The sequence below is a fragment of the Diceros bicornis genome, chromosome 11 (genome assembly GCF_020826845.1).
Source record: "Diceros bicornis minor isolate mBicDic1 chromosome 11, mDicBic1.mat.cur, whole genome shotgun sequence".
Classification (NCBI taxonomy): Eukaryota; Metazoa; Chordata; class Mammalia; order Perissodactyla; family Rhinocerotidae; genus Diceros; species Diceros bicornis.
In genome coordinates, this window is record NC_080750.1 from 52272581 (window position 1) to 52290958 (window position 18378).

At 39.0% G+C, this 18378-nt stretch overlaps 1 protein-coding gene across 3 annotated transcripts in view; it reads left to right on the forward strand.

Annotated features, from left to right (window-relative positions):
* The window catches only part of KLHL2 (kelch like family member 2), a 101062-nt gene that overhangs the window by 11808 nt on the left and 70876 nt on the right, over nucleotides 1-18378 (forward strand). The window contains exons 2-3 of one of the 3 annotated variants that reach the window (XM_058550312.1): nucleotides 868-993; nucleotides 11468-11574. In XM_058550312.1, coding sequence (XP_058406295.1) covers nucleotides 868-993; nucleotides 11468-11574 — 233 coding nt within the window. Of the gene's footprint in view, nucleotides 1-867; nucleotides 994-11467; nucleotides 11575-18378 lie in introns of those variants that run through there. The other 2 variants (XM_058550314.1, XM_058550313.1) reach the window with 2 other exon arrangements.

The following is an 18378-nucleotide window of genomic DNA, read 5'->3' on the forward strand; positions in this document are numbered from 1 at the left end:
CCCCCCCCACATGGTACCCTGATTTTCTTAATTTTTTGGCCCCCAAGCCTGAAAAGACTAATTCATGCAGGAATATATATAATATAGCCTTGTACTCTTAAAAATTATAAATTTAAGTATGAAATTAAATATCTATTGCTTAATGTAGGAAATAGTGTTGAGCATTAGTGAAAAGAATGAGCTCAAGAATCAGAGTGGCTTCACTTTTACCAAGCTCTACCATTTATGAAGTTACCCAATTGTTTTTTTGCCTTAATCTCTTCATCTGTTAAATGGGGATAATAATAATTAATTAGCTCACAGAATTGTTGAGAAGATTAAGCAAATAATGAAAGTAAACCCCTTAGCACAGTGGCTGCTATATAGTAAATACTTGGTAAAGATTAGCTAACGTGATTAATCTCTTGGTTAGAGTCGGTCCAGAATACATAGGTAGAGAGCAAAATTCAAATCAGATTCTAAGTTTCTGAAGGTTGTGTAAAATATGATCCTGTTCCTGTCTTGGTTTGTAAATAATGTATGACTACAGCAGATTGTAAAAGCAGTTTAATTTCTAACAGAGAAGATCATTTCTCAGCATTTTTATTTGGAGGTATCTGCTGAACCACTCTTAGTGAGTTTTCTCTGCTTATTTTTGACAGAACTTGGACACCAGGGAGTAGTTCCTCACTTTTTTGTTAAAATCCTAGTGACCATCAGAAAGTGTTCTAAATTGTGTCTTAATCTTACATTGGGATATACTGTGAGACTTCCTTTAAATGAGTGGGTGGGCGGCATTCATTGTATCTCTTGTCACGTGATAAGCCTGAACTGAATTATCTTTAATAAGATCTTTTTCTCTTTTTTGTTTTTTTCTTTTATGTACAGATGCACAAAGCAGAGTCATCAGAAGTCTCTCGATTCAAAAGATGATAATACCGAAAAACACTGCCCTGTGACAGTGAATCCTTGGCATATGAAGAAAGCTTTTAAAGTCATGAACGAATTAAGAAGGTATCATTACATTAATATACACGTAACCATGGGTCGCTTCCCTTTGTTTTTCAGTTGTTTATAGTGAATCTACTCTCCACCCATCATTGTTGCTTCGTGTGATTCAGAGAACATTAAAACCTTTTCCTGCAAGTTTTGTAGAGGAGGAAGAGAGCAAATAATTTGGCAGAAGTGCGAGTGGTATAAGGCTGCTCTCTTCAGTATGGTAGCCACTAGCCACATATGGCTGGTCTGAATTGAGATATTCTGTAAGTAGAAAATACATAATGGATTTCCAAGACAGTACTAAAAAAGAATGTAAAATATTTTATTGTTTTAAAAATATTGATTACATTTTGAGATGATAATATAGTGGCTATTTTGGGTTAAATAGAATATATTATTGAAAGTAATTTCACTAGTTTTTATTTTTTTACTGCGATTAATAGAATATTGTGACTTGCATTATATTTTTATTGAACAGTGCTTGTCTAGGGTTTCTAACTTATCATTGCAAAGAATATAGAAAGAACACTTTTAGAGAAAAATCTAACTCTTTTTGGTGGTGGTGGTGGTAGTGGTAGTAGTTTTGAGGAGTAGTAATCTGCCCATTGTGAGGTAATTCTCAAGTATGTTAAGAGTCGCTGCAATGAAAAGAGTGACTTTAAAACTTGATTGAAGAATGAGTAGCTTTTTTTTTTAAAAATGAAAAGACTAATGTAGGGGCTGGCCTGGTGGCGTGGTAGTTGAGTTCATGCACTCTGCTTTGGTGGCCCGGGGTTTGCAGGTTTGGATCTCGGGTGTGGACCTACACACTGCTCGTTGAGCCATGCTGTGGCAGTGTCCCACATGTAAAATGGAGGAAAATTGGCACAGATATTAGCTCAGGGCAAATCTTCCTCAAGCAAAACAAAAAATAAAACCAGACTAATGTATGTATTAACAGTATTGGTTTTATTTTCTTAGCATTTTGTGAAAGACATGTATTTTTTTTCCCATTGTTGGATTTGTGAAGGTCTTTTCATATATATAAAAGCTTGGGCTAAGAAGGAGGAAGAGATTTAAACTTTCCCTTAACCTCTCTGTGCTATGTCTTCCTAAAAGCCCACCCTTCAGGTCCATCATTTGCTTGGTTCTTCTTTACTTAAATTAAAGATTCAATAAATGTTTATCTGCTGGATCCTGGAGATACAGTGATGAGCAAAAATAGACATGGGCTTATGGTTGACTGCAGTAAGCAGGCATTAATCAAAGAATCACACATATAATTCACTGTAAATTTTCATGGCAGTAAGTGCTCCAAAGGGGGGCTGCTTGGTGCTATGAAGGTGGATGACAGTGGTCAGGGAAGGCTTCCTTGAGAAGACAGGAGTAGTAGTGCTGAGATCTGAAAGCAAAATAGAGGTAAGGAAATGAAGTCAGGGTGGGGGTGGGAGAGATTAGAGAACAGCGTTGCAGGCACAGGGAATGGCAGTTCCCAAGCATGTGGTGGAGAGTGCTGGCTTCATTGGAGGAACTGAGGGGTGGCTGGAATGAAGATGGCCAGGGGGTCACGGCAATAGAGGAGGCTGAGTGGGCAGGTAGGGGCCAGTTTACTTTGGGCCTTATGTATTTTGGTCTTTAGCAGGAGTTGTCATGGGAGGAAGCCACTGGAGAGTTTTAAGCAGGGTTGTGACATGATCAGATTTTCATTTTGAAAAGAACGCACTGGATTCTGGATGGAGAGTGAATTGGAGAGGGACGAGAGAAACTTAAACTGAATATTGGAGGTCTGATTTGCTTCCTAGTCCTGCTCTGACAACTTTTTCAATAAGTGGGTTTTCATTTAGTCTTTGAGAGACTGTATAGCTGGGATAATCCAGCAGGTCTGGCTGTGTTGTTTCAGTTGATTTAATCCTATTGCAACAGTAGTTATTAGAATGTAAAGTGCAGTGAGTACTAAGTGGAACTGAAAGAAAAGTAAGAAAAACAATCTGGTTATTTTAAAACTGAGATCTTTAATGACTTTTCTTTTTCTTGGAAAAGTCTGGAAAGACTTGGTTTTTTTTTTCCTGTGAGATCTCTCTTTTGCCGAGGAAGATTGGCTCTGAGCTAACATCTGTGCCCATCTTCCTCTATTTTGTACGTGAGACGCTGCCACAGCATGGCTTGATGAGCAGTGTGTTGGTCTGCACCTGGGATTCAAACCTGCGAACCTTGGTGCGCCGAAGCGGAGAGTGCAAACTTGACCATTATGCCACTGGGCCGGTCCCTAGAAAGACTTACTTTTAATAGGCCTGTTCACATTTCCTTTCCCCTCCACTCCTGTGGGTTTCAGTAGCAGTGGCCTTCCACTGGGGGTGTGTGAGTGGATCTCTGTGGATCCAGCCGTGACTCCCTGAACTGCAGGGAAGGTAACATGTAGGGCTCCTTCCCCTGAGGTAAATGACCTGAGTTTTGGGACAGACTCTTTGGCCTTGGGCCAATTGTTTTACATCTTTGAGCCTTCACTGTAAAATGTGAGGAGTGTCTCAGGTTCGTTGCTGCTTTGACATTCTCTGAGCCTGTGAGACTTTTTCCTGTTTACCTGCTGCATGTCCTGTGGTGTCCTTGTGCTAGGGTTATTTAGCTCCGGCCTTCATTCACCTGTTTGGCTTATTTTGGGTGTGAGCTGTACGGCTGTGAAATAGTACCTTCTTGTTCTTTGCGTTGCACCATTTCAAGAGCTTGTGTGTCACCAGGCTGGTAGTTGATGCTGACTTTGAGAACAGAGAATGGCCTTTGAATAGCAAGAGAGTGTTGGCTGCCAGGTCTACAACCAGGATGTTTTAATGAAGTCACTAATCAATAGTGTTTTAAGAAATGAACTGTCTTTGGGCTTCATCAGAACCTTTTTTTGTTTGTTTTTAATGTCATTCCTTTCTCTTTTACCCCTTAGAGCCAATTTGAGTAATTCTTTAAAAAAAAAAAAAAAAATCTCTGAAGCGACCTCCTCCTTGTACAGCTGAAAATCATTTATTGTTTCCTGTCCTTGTATCAACTTCCTGCTGCCAGGAAAAGGTAGCTGAGAGTGGTTTCATGACTTCTCTGTTCAAGAACTTCCTTGTTCTCACCACTCTGCTCTCGGGCTGTCACCTCTAATTGGTACATTAACAGCTGTACATTAGAGAGTGTTTTTATGAACCTTTGGCTGATGGAAGTGAAATTTTAGGAATAAAAGTCACTTTTTTTCCAGTTATAGTTGGTGTAAGGTGTGGTGGGAGTGGGAGGACAGGAGTTTTGTAAGGTTTAAGTTATAGAATTAATATGGTTTTCAGAAAACGAGTGTGAAATTTTCTTTAAACTAGTTTTTTGATGTTTTTTAAACAGAAGACCAAGCTATAGCTCTATGTCCCAGCCCAGTATCAGTTTGAATAACTTAAATTATTTGGTTTAAAACCCTGTGGTCACTTCTAGGCAGTGTATTCAGCAAGTGTTTGTAAGCACCTGGTTCTCCTTTGAAATCAGCTAGCATGCCCAAAAGGCTGTGTGGGAGCCAAAAATAGTATCAGACTTGGCCCATGCCCTTTGAGTGTCTCTCGATTGCTGCAGGAGATGTACAGAGAAGAGGATGAGGTGGAGGAAGATTGTGTGCAAAATGTGGGTGCTGAAGAGGATTGTCACAGGAGAAATCCACCACGGTCCACGGAGGTGGTTTCAGCTGGGCCTGACGGGGGTGCAGTAGGATTCATACAAGGGATGGGAGAGGAAAGGCAGTTCCTGGTCTGGATAATTGCACGAGCTAGGGAGGGGATAAACGTAACCTATTGGATAAAGTGAATCAAGAGTTCATGGGGAGAAGGGAAAAGGGGCACATGTGTACCGTGACAGATGGCAACTAGACTTTTGGCGGTGAACACGGTGCAGTCTATACAGAAGTCGAAATATGATGTACACCTGAAATTTATATAATGTTATAAACCACTGTTACCTCAGAAAAAAAGAGTTCATTCTGGCTAGTCTGTGTAGAAAGGTTAGGAAGTGAGAGGACAGAATTGTGGCACGTTTAAATAGCGCGATGAATTTGGACTTAATCGTGTGGGCAGTGGGAGTCAGTGAAGACTTTTGAGAAACAGAGTGGCATTGTAAGATTAATGATGATGGAGGAACAACCTGGCAGTGTAGTAAAAGGACAGGTCTAGACAGCAACGCATCTTTGTTTAGATTTCCCAAACCTGGGCTGGAGAGGGGAGGATTTTTTCAAAACACTAACATATTCAAAATCAAACCAGTAGATCTTTACAGAGTGCTTGTTATGTGCAACACACCGTATTGGGTTTATGGAAGAGACAAAGAAGCAGACTAAATCCCAGACACAAGTTTTATTGAGAACATTAGACTGTGAGCTTTTTGAAATACCAAAACAGGAACTGTCAAAAGGTAGCATTTTGCCTTTAAAATAAATTAAGAAAAACCCCCAAAACTTCTATTTTCTAGAATATGGGTTAAGACTGTACTTGAGCTTTAAAAATTTCAGTGAGTATTAGTGGGGGCTAACCTCTTATTTGTTTAGAAGGAAGATCATTTTGATCCTTAAGTTATATTTAGGAGTTGAAAGTTTTCAGTAGGGATAAATCATATGAAGCAATTCAAATGTTCACCTATATATTGTACAAAAGTCATAAATATTTTGTCATTCAGTTGTAAGAGCAGTTCTTACATTCCAGAAGATAATTTAAACCAAGGAGCCTGCAGCTCTCTCTCAAAGGAGTGCTTATTGTATTTTTCCCCCAGGACTTTTAGACTTGGTGGACCCAGATCACCACTAGGATTAGATTATCTGCTGTGCATCTGTGAAACGTTTGAGTTGTGGCTCTTCTTTGGTTATTTGTACTTTGTTGTTTAGATGGCAAGTGAATTAAACAACACGCTGAAGTGAATCTGCCTTTCTCTTCATAGCTTTATATCACTGCTTTCAAAGAGATTTTTAGGAAATTAGATAGGATGTGAATTTTCTTATCACTAGTTTATACAGTACATATATTTTTCTATGATAAAACATCATCAGGTTCTTTTGTTTTCATGTTGCACTAGAGTAGAATATAAACCATTTCTTGAAGGACAGAGCAGTTTGGAAGAGCCCCCAAATCAAGCCAACTTTTTTGTTGAGAAAATTTAAGAGAGATTTTGAAGCTTACAGTCTCAATTTAACTGGTAGTCTTCTACAGTGTTCCTTAAGCATTTGTGATGGATCTCTTTTTAAGTGGTGTTTATTGAGCGTGGATAGAATCATTAAACTTTTAAAAGGTGATGAATGGATGGTAGTAAATGAATTTACTAACCCAACTTTGGTTTTTTCTTTTTCCACGTTGCTGAATACTTAGCCCGTGTGAGACACCGCGCTGCTTCAGCGTTTGCCTTCAGTAGCCCCTCTTAAATCAGATCTGACTTGGGCTTATTTCTTTTACGTTATTATAGCTGAGAGTATCTACCTTGTGATTTATTTTACCAGGTTTTTTCCAAAAAAACTTTTAATGAGGAAGTTTGCTTTGTACCTGTTTTACATTTTTTACCATGTCGTCAAGCTTTTCACCCACACATTCCAAAACTCACCTCTGCATTACTGTTTCCCCTCTGAAATCCTTTAACTTCCTCACCTCTCTACCCTTGCCGCTCCCTACCGCCCTTTCTCTTTCCCTCATATCTTCTTTCACTTTATTTCTAATTGTTCTTTTCATCTTCTCCTCTCAACTGTGACCAAGTGTTCTTGCAAGTCCTCAAATCTAGAGACATTCCCTTCGCTTCCCTACAGATAAGCATTAGTAACATGCCTTCCCGCATGTCTTCTTGTGGCTCTGTTTTGTCATTTTTACCTGTCATTCTTCTATCTCAATTCTATCTGGAAAGAATGATAGATTCTCTTTCGAGGACCCTTTACTAGTTTAAAGCAGTTTCTAAATCACTGACTGTAGTAGGTTTTTTTCTGACTTTCTAAGTTGTCTTCACTACTTCCTGCTTCCTGTGTAAAAATCTCAGTGAGTGCAGATCTGTTGAGGAGACTGTGCTGTTCTTCAGGACTCTTATTGTGGTGGTGAGTCTTATTAAACCCAACATCTAGGATTTCCCTGTCCTTAACTCCCACAGAAATTCAAGTTCAAGCCATCTTGGTTTAAGAAGAAAAAGAAGGAAGACAATGGTGATACTTGTGGAGTTCTGTTGTTCTTTAAGATTATTGACATTTTAGCCAAGTTGCATCTGCTTTGTCTGTTAAATGACATTGTCAATTATATTAGGTTTAGTTAAATATGACTAATTTAGGTCAGCAGTCAGGAAGCCTTTCACCTTTAAAACAGCTTGTCTTCCTACCCCACCTCCCTACGTGCCAAGTAGCCCATACTCAGTGAATAGCAGCACCATGTCTGGCTTACCTTCTGCTTCCCGTCCAGTTTTTAATTTCCTCGGCTTCTGACCTCTTGCCTTGTTGTTTTTATGTCTTGCTCTTGTTTCTTTGTCCTAAAACCTGATGCTTTTCCAGAGATGGCTTTGGGCGTGTTCCTAGGCCGTGGTTTGTGTTTGCCCCATGAACTCTGGCTAACAGCTCATCTCACCATCCTGGCACCTTGGCTGTTTTTCCAAATCCACTCCATGTGGCAGGAAGTGCCTCCACATTTTCCCTGGCACCTGAGGATTAGAGGTGGACAGATGCCGTGTCCTCTCCCCACCACCCCCACTTACAGTAGAAAGTAAATTCGTGTTTCATGTGACTACTAATTATTTTTGATATCTTAGAGCCTCATGGCACATTTTACTTCAAGAAGATGTATACCCAGCAGTGATTGGTTTTTCTAGTCTTAGGAATTCATTCATTTTGTCTCAGAATACCAAAGGATATCTTGGTGTGTTCAGGCATGTTTCGTTAATTTTCAAAGCAGATTTTTTTCCTGAGAAGGACCAATTTTTATGATGTTTCTTTTAGGAGATGGAGTGCCTTTCATTTTTCTGTGCCACTGAGTTTTGCATAAGGCCTGTGTAACTCCTGTTCTTTTCCAGATTTGAGTTGGAAGCGACTTCTTTTCCAAAGCTTCCGTAAGGTTGGGCCTGGCCTCTCTTGTGTCTTGTTCTCAAACACCCCACACCTGCCCCATCATAATAGTCATAAGTTCATTTTGTAATTACCTGTTAGCTTGTCTGTTTCTGCTGCTCAACTGTAAACCCCTTGCTATCAAAGACATGATCTTGTTTATTGTGGTAAATGACGTAGTGCTTGGCACACAGTAGCTGCTCTGGATATGTGATGAATGAATGAATGAGTAAATGCAAATTTTGCTAAGTAGCAACTCATTCTGAAAGCCCTTTCCTTCTACAGACCATTCCCTCATTAGATTTCAAATAATAGGAACATAAACTTAGAAACTCACCATGTAGACTCTGGGTATGAGCTGCTACAACAAGTTTCTCTTATTTTTATTGCCAGACTTTTCATTTATAACTCTCTTGTCCTCACCCACAAGTCATCCAGCCTTTTATGAGCATGCACGTTTGGAAAGAGGTAAGGGCCAGACTCAGTAGACACACACTGGCTGAAAGATAAGAAGGCTAGTCAGCTCCCTCTCGTCTTTGAGTGCTGTTTTAAAATATGTTCTTACTGGAGACAAAAAGATAATAAATTGAACACTAAAACTAAATATGTCCTTGATTTGTAACGTGGCCCTGAGACTCCATGTGACTCAGCCCAAGGTGTGGCTGTATACTAGTTTGGCAGTGTTTTTACCTTATTAGTTAACTAATCAACTAATAAGCCAGTAAGGCCGAGCTAATTATGTAAGTGACAACCAGCAGGTGTTGTGCGAGAAGGCGTGGATCGATTAATAATTGTAATTGAAGCTGAATGTAATTAATTACGTGATTTTGAGGTATTCAAGTGTAATTCCATTTAAGTTCCATCTTGAAACTAGAGCACTAAGAAGGATTACTGACAAAAGAAAAATAGGCATAAAGATGCACTTGACTCATGTTTGATTGTGTCCAGATCCTCTGGTCGTGGTGAGAAAACCCAGATGGCCCTATTTTGGAGACACGATGAGCAGCTCTGCTGACCCCTGTCCCACCCGCTCTCCTCTCCTTCGCTTACGCCCTTCTCTCTCTCCCCGCTCTTCTTGTTCCACAGCTCCTCATTGTGCTTTGCTCCAGGCCTCCCTGCAACAGCACATACTGTTCTCTGTGTGGAGTTCTCTTGCTCCGTCTCCATCCAGCTAAGCTTACTTGTTTTTAGAACTCAGCTTCAGGTCGGTAGCTGCAGGAAGCCTGTTCTGACCCCCAGTCTGCTTTGGATTCTCCCCTATTCCCATAGCATCTTTCCACTTTATCCTGTAATTTTTACATTGTTAGTCCTTTCTGCTAGTCTCCTTAAGGGCAGAGATGATCTGAGAGAGCTTTGTTGAATTTGATTTTTCTAAATATCCTTGTAGAGCTAGTGCTAAAAATTTTAGCCCACTAAATTGGGCCTTTTGTAAACTATATGTAGAACTTTAGAAAATAGTTTCTGGTATATAGTACGTCAAATAATAAACTGGTGTTATTTATAATTTATATTTTCTATTCCTTGTTTTATTCAAGTGTTAACAAGTCTTAAAACCACACAGCTTAGGTCGTTTTGTGCAGTAGTGAAGAGGCTCTGGAGCTGGACTCTGTGGGTTGGAATCTTGGCATTGCCACTCGTGGGGACTTTGGGCTGGTTATTCATCTTCAACCTTGGCTTCCCCAGCTATACATTTTGGGAGTAAAGATCATAATAACACTTCATAAGATTATGGTGGGGTCTAAATGAGATAATGCATGCAGGTAAAGCTCTTGCATAGTCCCCTCCTGAAAACACCACTGACTTTTCCCGCCCTGGTGATTTGTGAACCCACGGAATTCATGGAATTGCAGAATGGTTTTATAGTGTCAGAGCAGGCAGTGGACTTGGTCAGTTTTCTTTCCACACTGATCTGGAGGAATCATAAGTTAGTGACATGGAGTCACCTTTTATGCCTCTACTGTGAGACCTGCCTGATGTCGCAGACAGCATCGTGAGCCGTTAAATCGGCACTACCCATGAGCTGTGCTTCAGTCTAAAGGGTGTGGCAGGCTCACCCCAGTGAGGCCCTGGAATGCAGCACCATGCTTTGTGCTGTGGTACTCCTTTTCCTTACAGTTTCTCCTAGACTGGAGGGAAAATAGATGCCAATAGAGTCTCTAAAAGTTTTGGTGTGAACTCCACAGAAACAAATTTGTAAGCAGTGTAGAAAAGTAGAAAACTTCAAGGACTTGGTTAATCTCCTGAGAAAATGTTGCTTGTAAGCTACTAGAAAATTACAGAAGCAGACAGACCACTCTTGTAGGAAATAGGCAGACTAATGGAGGAGGTGCCAAGTGTGGCCTGTGTACACTATGCACATAAAGTAAGTGGCTCGGGTATTTGAGGTGCGGAAGGGACTTGGTTTCACCACACCTGTTTCAATCATTAATGATATGACTACCAGTAAGCTCAGTTTTAGGGTTGGAGCCTTCTTGCTTGTTCCGGAATAAGCGTCAGCAACGTTTTTTGCCAAAAAGATATTCTGTGACATTTTTATTTAGTTGGAGAGTCTCATTTAGCAGCTTATATAGCATATAAAAAGTGTTCACTACATGTTTTGGAATGAATTAAAATGAATATTTTAGAATTAAAGGTATAATTATGTTTGCTGAATAATGGTTTGTTTTAAGGTAACAAAATGCTTTTTAATTTTGTATGTGGTAATATTTTCTGGACTTGAGGAATGAGATATTTTGCCTTGGTAAAACGATCTAAGTTAAGCTTCAAATACCCAAATGCCTTTTAAGCAGCAGGGGGACTTGAATATAATTTTACCTTTGCTTGATGACCCAGGGTCATTTTAAATGTCTTTTTTTTTGGATACTTTGACCCAATTTAGTTTTCTACATATGTTTTATTTTGTCTTCATCTCAATGTCAGACTGCCGTCTGCCACTCCTGCTGATGCTGTTCTTCATTCAAACATCTTTCTCTTATACAGCCCGTTGATGGTTTGCTTCCAGTAATTTCCTATAGGTTGAAAAATCAGTAATCAAGGTTGGAAATATTTCTCTGTTAGACAAAGGCAAGAATCTGAGTGAGGTCCCAAGGCATGTTGGGCCTTTGTCATGACTATTTTCTTTTTTTTTTTGTCTTATAATTTTTTTTTTGTTGTTGAAATGACATCAGTTTATAACGTTATGTAAATTTCAAGTATACATCATTATATTTTGACTTCTGAGTAGACCGCGTTGTGTTCACCACCAAAAGTCTAGTTGCCATCCGTCACCGTACACGTGTGCCCATGACTGTTTTCAATGTACTTCATGTTTAGGAATCCTGTTTTAAAGGATAGCAGTTTCTAGTTAGTCTCAACTTAAGAAAAGTGACCTTTTACTGTGGTATTTTTGCATAGGATGCTCAGTACATTTATCATTAGTATCATTAAAATTTTTTCCTCTCTCTGCTTTGTAAACAGTCAAAATTTGCTGTGCGATGTCACAATTGTGGCTGAAGACATGGAAATCTCTGCTCATAGAGTGGTGCTGGCCGCCTGTAGTCCTTATTTTCACGCCATGTTTACAGGTATGAAATATTTTAGTTGTATTTTTTAAATGTATACGGATCTGGGCTTTTCTGTCCATATTAACATTCTACTTTTATGAAATTAAGCATTGTGATGGAAGCAAGTGCTCTTGCTCTGTTCTAAATTCCTCCTCATCTTTGGTTTTCATTATTGTAATCATGTTGTGTGTATGTGTGCATCACATACACATACAATTTTATGCTCAGTTTTCCCCCTTTACGTTTATATTTACATATACTGGCTCAGTTTACTTTCTTGGCATTTATAATAGCTTTTGGCACTTTATTATTTTGGCAAAAGAAAAGTGCTTTCACTATATTTTACATTTTTTCAAATGATTTTCACATTTGCTTCATCCAGTGTTTACAGTGAACAAAAAGATGTTTAATGTCCTTTGATTCAGAAATATAAGAAAATAGGGTGGATACTTAGGCAACTGTAAAAATGTATAGAATGATTTGAGTACTTCTGGAAAAAAAGTAATTTGTGCTTGCTACATTTGAAGTCTTCAACCTCATTCTTTAAAAAAACTTTTTAAATATATAATCCTATACAAAGAAATGAAGTTATTCTCTTTTCCAACAATGAGCTTATAATCTTAGAGTACTGGTAAGACAAACAAAATATTTATAAATACAAAGAGTTCTACAACAAAACACAAATACAAAGCCTTTCATACTTTAAAAACTATTAAGTATTTTGCCAGATACTTTATGGAATACAAAACACTGTAAGTGTGCTTCCCACCCAGTAGTTTATTCAGTCACTGGGGAGGTGAGATGTGCACACTTGAAATAGAGAATAGTGTTTGGAAGATCTGTGTGCCCAGGGCAGACACACAGATGGTGAGGACTGTGATGGGCAGCATTGAGAGAAGCCGAGCTGACATTTCCTGAGACCTAATGGCTGTGAAGGGCTTACACAGATGAAGATGAGTGCAGAAGGCCGTGTGGAGAGAATGGGCGTGTGTTTTTGGGAGTAGAGAGGAGTCTGGAGGCTGCTTCACTTTTCAGCCTATTGCAGTCTTTCTGTTCCTGAACTCAGTTAAATAATCAAGAATGTAGGAAGGATAGCAGAGGGGCTGTGAGCCAAGTTGGAGAAGTGATTTTGGAGGGTGCCTTTAGCTGAAGGCGATTTGAAAAGTCAATACTAATGAAGTGGGACTAGTCAAATTCTTATATCCTGAGGTTCACATTAGTCTCTTGGTATATATTTTATTTATTATTCCTGGACACTTTTCTAAACAGAATCTCTAGGCTTGTAAGAGGACGGTTCAGTCCAGAATGTGTTGGCCTAATTTAGAAATTCACTAGTAAAGTGCTGTCTCCTGTAAGTGGCCTTCCTTCAGATGACACTGCTAGTGCCACTTCCTGGTTGGAATTCCTTGGACTTTTGGGATCACTGATAACTTCATCAGTCTGTGCTTCAGTTTCCCCATCTGGAAGAGGGGGATGATGATATTACTCACTTCCTAGGATTTTTTTAAAGATTAAATGAGATCATATATGTGAATTTGTTAGCACTTTACTTGGCGCATATAAAATGCTCCATTAATGTTGGCACTAATTATCACAGTCGTCATCATTTTTCACTCTCAATTCCTAAATGTCTTACTTTATATACTGTCAGAATAAAAGATTGAGAAAGTCTTAGACTTTTAAAAAAATTTTTTATTTATTTTTATTTTTTTTATTTTCCACAGTTACAAAAATATAGTGATTAACTTAAAACTATAGGATCAAGGTCGGTTTCCTTTCCCCTCAAAAGGCAATACGTAGAATCTCCAAACTCCCTGAGCCTTAGACATTCAGAGACGTGGATGCTAGAGATGGGAGATCTTATTATATCTTTATCTTTCTTCTCTGTTTACTTTATAATCTAAACTATGTTTCAGTTTCCCTCTTTTTTTTTTTTTTTTTTTGTCTAATGGTTCTCAACTCTTCATGTTTTAGCTGATGTGCAATCTATGAATATGTGAGCTTTGCCTAATGATCGGAATGAGGCCCTGAAGACATTTTGATTGTATAAGTATTCCTAGTGTATCTCAGTTAACTGGTAGGTGGATACCTCTTGCAGTTCAGCCTGTTTCTGCCTGAGAATACTTGGTCAAATTTTAGGTTGTTATGTGCTAATATAGATGCAAAGTAGGGATACTATGTTAATTTCTGGCACATATAAAATGTGCATTGAGTACCTCAATTGTGTTTTTTTTAACAACTTGACTGATGCATATTTTACATGAAACTTACTCATTTCAAGTGTAGAGTTCAATGATTTTCAGTAAATTTACTGAGTGGTACTGCCATCACCATAAATCAATTTTAGAACATTTTTATTCCCACATAGTGTTTTTGAGGCTCATCCATGTCATAGTATATATCATCGGTTTGTTCCTTTTTATTGCTAAATAGATTCCATTGTATGAATGTGCCACATTTTGACTATCCATTCACTAGTTGATGGACATCTGGGTTTTTTCCAGTTTTGGACTATTACGAATGCTACTGCTATGAACATTCATGCGCAATTCTTTGTGCAGACAAATATTTTTATATCTCATGGGGGTAGATACCTAGGAGTGGAATTGCTGGGTCATATGGTAAATTTGTAATTTACCTTATAAAAAGCTGCTATGCTGTTTTCCAAAGTGGCTGCATCATTTTTCATTCTAGTCAGCAATGTATGAAGGTTCCCACTTCTCCACATCTTGTCAACACTTGTTGCTCTCTGTCTTTTTTTTCAATTGTAATCATTCTATTAGGTGTGAAATGGCATCTCTTGTAGTTTTAATTTGCACTTCCCTAATGATTAATGATGTTGAGCATCTTTTTATGCTAATAAGTCTAAACTTTTATGGTTCTTCAGCAATAGGTGCTATTTACCTTTCTTGCAATCTTTGTATGTTTTCTTTTTTTGAGTCCACTGAATAGTCAACAGTTTGGCAGAGATTTGGTAAAGAAGATACGGAAATTTGGTCTAGGTGGTTTAGTGTGCATACATTCATTTAAGATTTTCTAGAATATGAGTCCAGTGTTTCTTTATCTATTTTCTTGGTCTGAAGCTCTGTTAAACTCTATTATAGAAAATATAGTGAGGCCAAGTAGAACTTTGCCTGCTTCCATCCCCTCCTACACCCTGTCTGTTTATCTTCTTGTGCTCAGTGGATGATCAGACTTGTTTGTGGTGGGCGGGCCCCGTGGCTTAGCGGTTGGGTGCGTGCGCTCTGCTGCTGGCGGCCTGGGTTCGAATTCCGGGCGTGCACTGACGCACCGCTTCTCCGGCCATGCTGGGGCCGTGTCCCACATGCAGCAGATGGAAGGATGTGCAACTATGACATGCAACTATCTACTGGGGCTTGTGGGGGGGGGGATGTTTGTGGTGTCACAGGGCGTTACCCCCGACTCTTCTTTTGTTTTCTGTGACTCACCTCTTAGGAAATGGGGAATATACAGATGTGCTTTCTTGGCCCTTGTTTTTAATCTACCATAAACGGCAGGTGAATTTTTCATTCAAATTATATCACCTAAAAAAGAATTATTGCTCATCGTAGTTCCAAGTATTAGGGTAGAGTAGAAAGGTAAAAAGCAATTCTGTGATACAGTCACAAATTTATACTTTGCGAAGTGTGGGCCTATATAGAGCGAGACCAGGTTGTTTAACTGTCACTTAGGAAAGAATATATCAAATTGGGTTCTTGTGTTTCTAAATTACTTGTTTGTTACAAATGTGGCATTTAAAAGGCTGTTTCTCTTACAAAGACATTTGAGGCTTATTTGATGCCACAGGCTAAAATATCTGAAATCTAGTAGGAAATATTGAATTTTTATTTTTACCCCTTTTTTGTACTTTTTGATGATTTCTTTTGTCATATTGAATTTGATTCAGTAAAGTAAATTAGGAAAAGATCGATTATCATTTGAATGATTAAGAAGTGATATTTTTTTAAAAATTGAACGGTTATATTTGTCTAAGAGTCATGCTTTCATTCATCAAGGAATGTTTATTGAGCATCTTCTGTGTACTAGGTATTATCCTAGGCTTTGGGGACCATAGAGATGAACAAGACAGGCAAATCTCTGTTCTCATGATTCTCGGGGAGAGGAGGAAAGATCAGACAGAGTGAACATAAAGAAAAGATAATTTCTGATATCACTGACTGCTGTGAAGAAAATTAAATAGGATGTTGTATATAATGAGCCTAAGTTAGAATGCTTTAGTCTTCACAGAACAGGGAGCTCTACTTAAACTGGTTTAAATAGTAAGGAAATGTATTGTCTCATAACTGGAAAGTAGGCTGGGCATCATCATGATTGGATCTGCAGCTTGAGAATTTCATCAGGAATCCACTTCGTTCTGTCTCTCCACCCTGCTGTCCTCAATAAAAATTTTATCCTAAGGTTCCTTCCCTTCCTGAATACAAGATGTCCACCAGAGTGGACCCAACATATAGAGGAAGGAGGAGGATTCTCTTTTTTTCTTTCTTTTTAGGAGCTAGGAGACGTTTTCCAGAAGTTACTCAAACTAGACCAAAACTGGCAGGGGAACGCAGTTACTGTGTTTCCCTTAAATTAGTTGTAGAATTGGGTAGTTATGTATCATGACCACCGTAGAGAGTGGCTGGCAGGGACATCTGGGTCAGCTGGCTGGAATGAAAATCAGTGGGTGTCAGTAGCTTCTTTGTAACCCAAGACTAATAACAAACAAAAGGGCAATAATGATTCGAGTAGATGACAAGTGAAACTTGTCATGTGGAATCATGTCAAGTGGAGTAATGGAATAAAATTTGTTTATTAAATGAGGCTGTAAACTTGTCATTTGCTTCTTAGGATTTCAGCATAGTAAAAGCTTCTGTATTATACTTGTATGTTTTTTTCCCACATATTTTTATATGCTAAACAGTAACTGAAATTAGAGTCATAAGATTTTTTAATTGAAATGGATCTTAGGGTTTGCCCTCTTAAACCAGTTCACTTTTTAGAACCTCATAATGGATAAATAAAAATTACCAGTTTGTGCTGGGTCCTGATTAAAGGTCCTTGAGGTGGAAATGTTTGTATCCATATGTATGTCTGTAAGCATTTACAATTTGGAACACTTCATTTCTTTTCTCAAAAAAAAGTAGAAATGGTGCACTGTTCACTACTGAAAGTGCTTAGCTCGGCCTGGAATGTGTAGTGAATGTTCAATAAATGTTTGTTGACCGAAATCCTTCATAGGTAGAATACCCATGTTCAAAACTAATTTAAGTGTTATTAATTATGTTAAGTAAAGATGCTAGATTTTGAATTGGCACCTGTTTTACTTTTCATTCTTCTAGTCATTCATTCATCCAACAAATATTTATTGGGTATCTACCATATGTCAGGCATTGTGGGCTACAGAAATAGGAAAGACGTCATCCCTGTTCTCAGGGAGCTCAAGAGTCCAGGTGGGGAGAAGTAGGTATTATTATGAGAGTGGATTTGCAGGAGGTGCCCAAGTGTCCCCAGGATGAGAGCCTAACCCAGCCTTGGGTCACCACCAGGTAAGGCTGCCTGGAGAGGTTCCAGCTGAATCTTGACGTATGTGCGGGGATTAGCCTGGGGAACGAGGGCATGGGGAGACAAAGAGGACAAAGCCCAACAGAGGCATCAAGGTAGAACATTGCTCGATGTGTGTGGAAAACTGTGAAAAGTTCTTTCTTGATATATTTTAAGACTAGAAGTGGAGGAGAGAGAGGAGATTGGATAGCGAGGCAGGGGTGGGCATGTGGAAGGGGCTTGCATGCTTGAACTGGGAGCAGCTGAAGGCTTTTGAGTGCCATGGTCAGATCTGTGGAGTCCATCCTGGAGGTAGGGAAAGCATTAGGAGATTACTGCGGTGCTGTTAGCAAGAGGTGATGGGAGCCCCAGTGGCACAGTGGCAGAAGGGATGGAGAGGAGTGAGGGGGTTGGTTGGAGATCTGTTCAAGGTTAATTCTGCAGGTTTTAGTGAATGATGGAATGGGTGGGTAAGGAAGAGGGGAGAGTCAAAGATGACTCTCAGGTTTTTAGTGATGATGTCTGTGTGGCTATCCTAATATAGCTTCAGAGTTCTACGTGATCAAAACACAGAGACAAAATACTGGCATCCAAAGAGACTATGGGAAGTTAAAAATGATACAAGATAAACTCTGTACAGTATCATTGGATATTTTTTTAAAATGTATTATCAAAAATCTCACAAAACCACTGTTTAAAGATTTCCTCTATAAACACAGCAAAGGGCAGTAGCTAAGGTAATACAAAACAACTAGAATTAGATCTAAATAGCTTTTACAGGTCTCTGTAGTATGTGTTTTGATTATTAGTAGTTACTGGAATTTGTAAGCTATTAAATGCAATCTGTGGCAAGTGATTTGTTACTGTTTTTGTAAATTAATATGAAAAATAAAGATTAAAACGTTTCTAAAGCAGTATATGATGGAGATTGAATTTGTTGAAAGTAGATTGATACAATTTTCTGGGGAGAGAAACAATTAATATTAAAAATGACACATAAGGGGCTGGCTCGGTGGTGTAGTGGTTAAGTTGGTGCGCTCCGCTTCGGCAGCCGAGGGTTTACCAGTTCTGATCCTGGGCTCGGACCTACACACCGCTCATCAAGCTGTGCTGAGGCAGCGTCCCACATAGAACAACTGGAAGGATGTACACCTATGACATACAACTATCCACTGGGGCTTTGGGGAGAAAAAGGAAGAAAGGAGGAAGATTGGCAACAGATGTTAGCTCAGGGCCAATCTTCCTCAAAAAAAACTGACACATAAGGAATATATGAATTAGCAA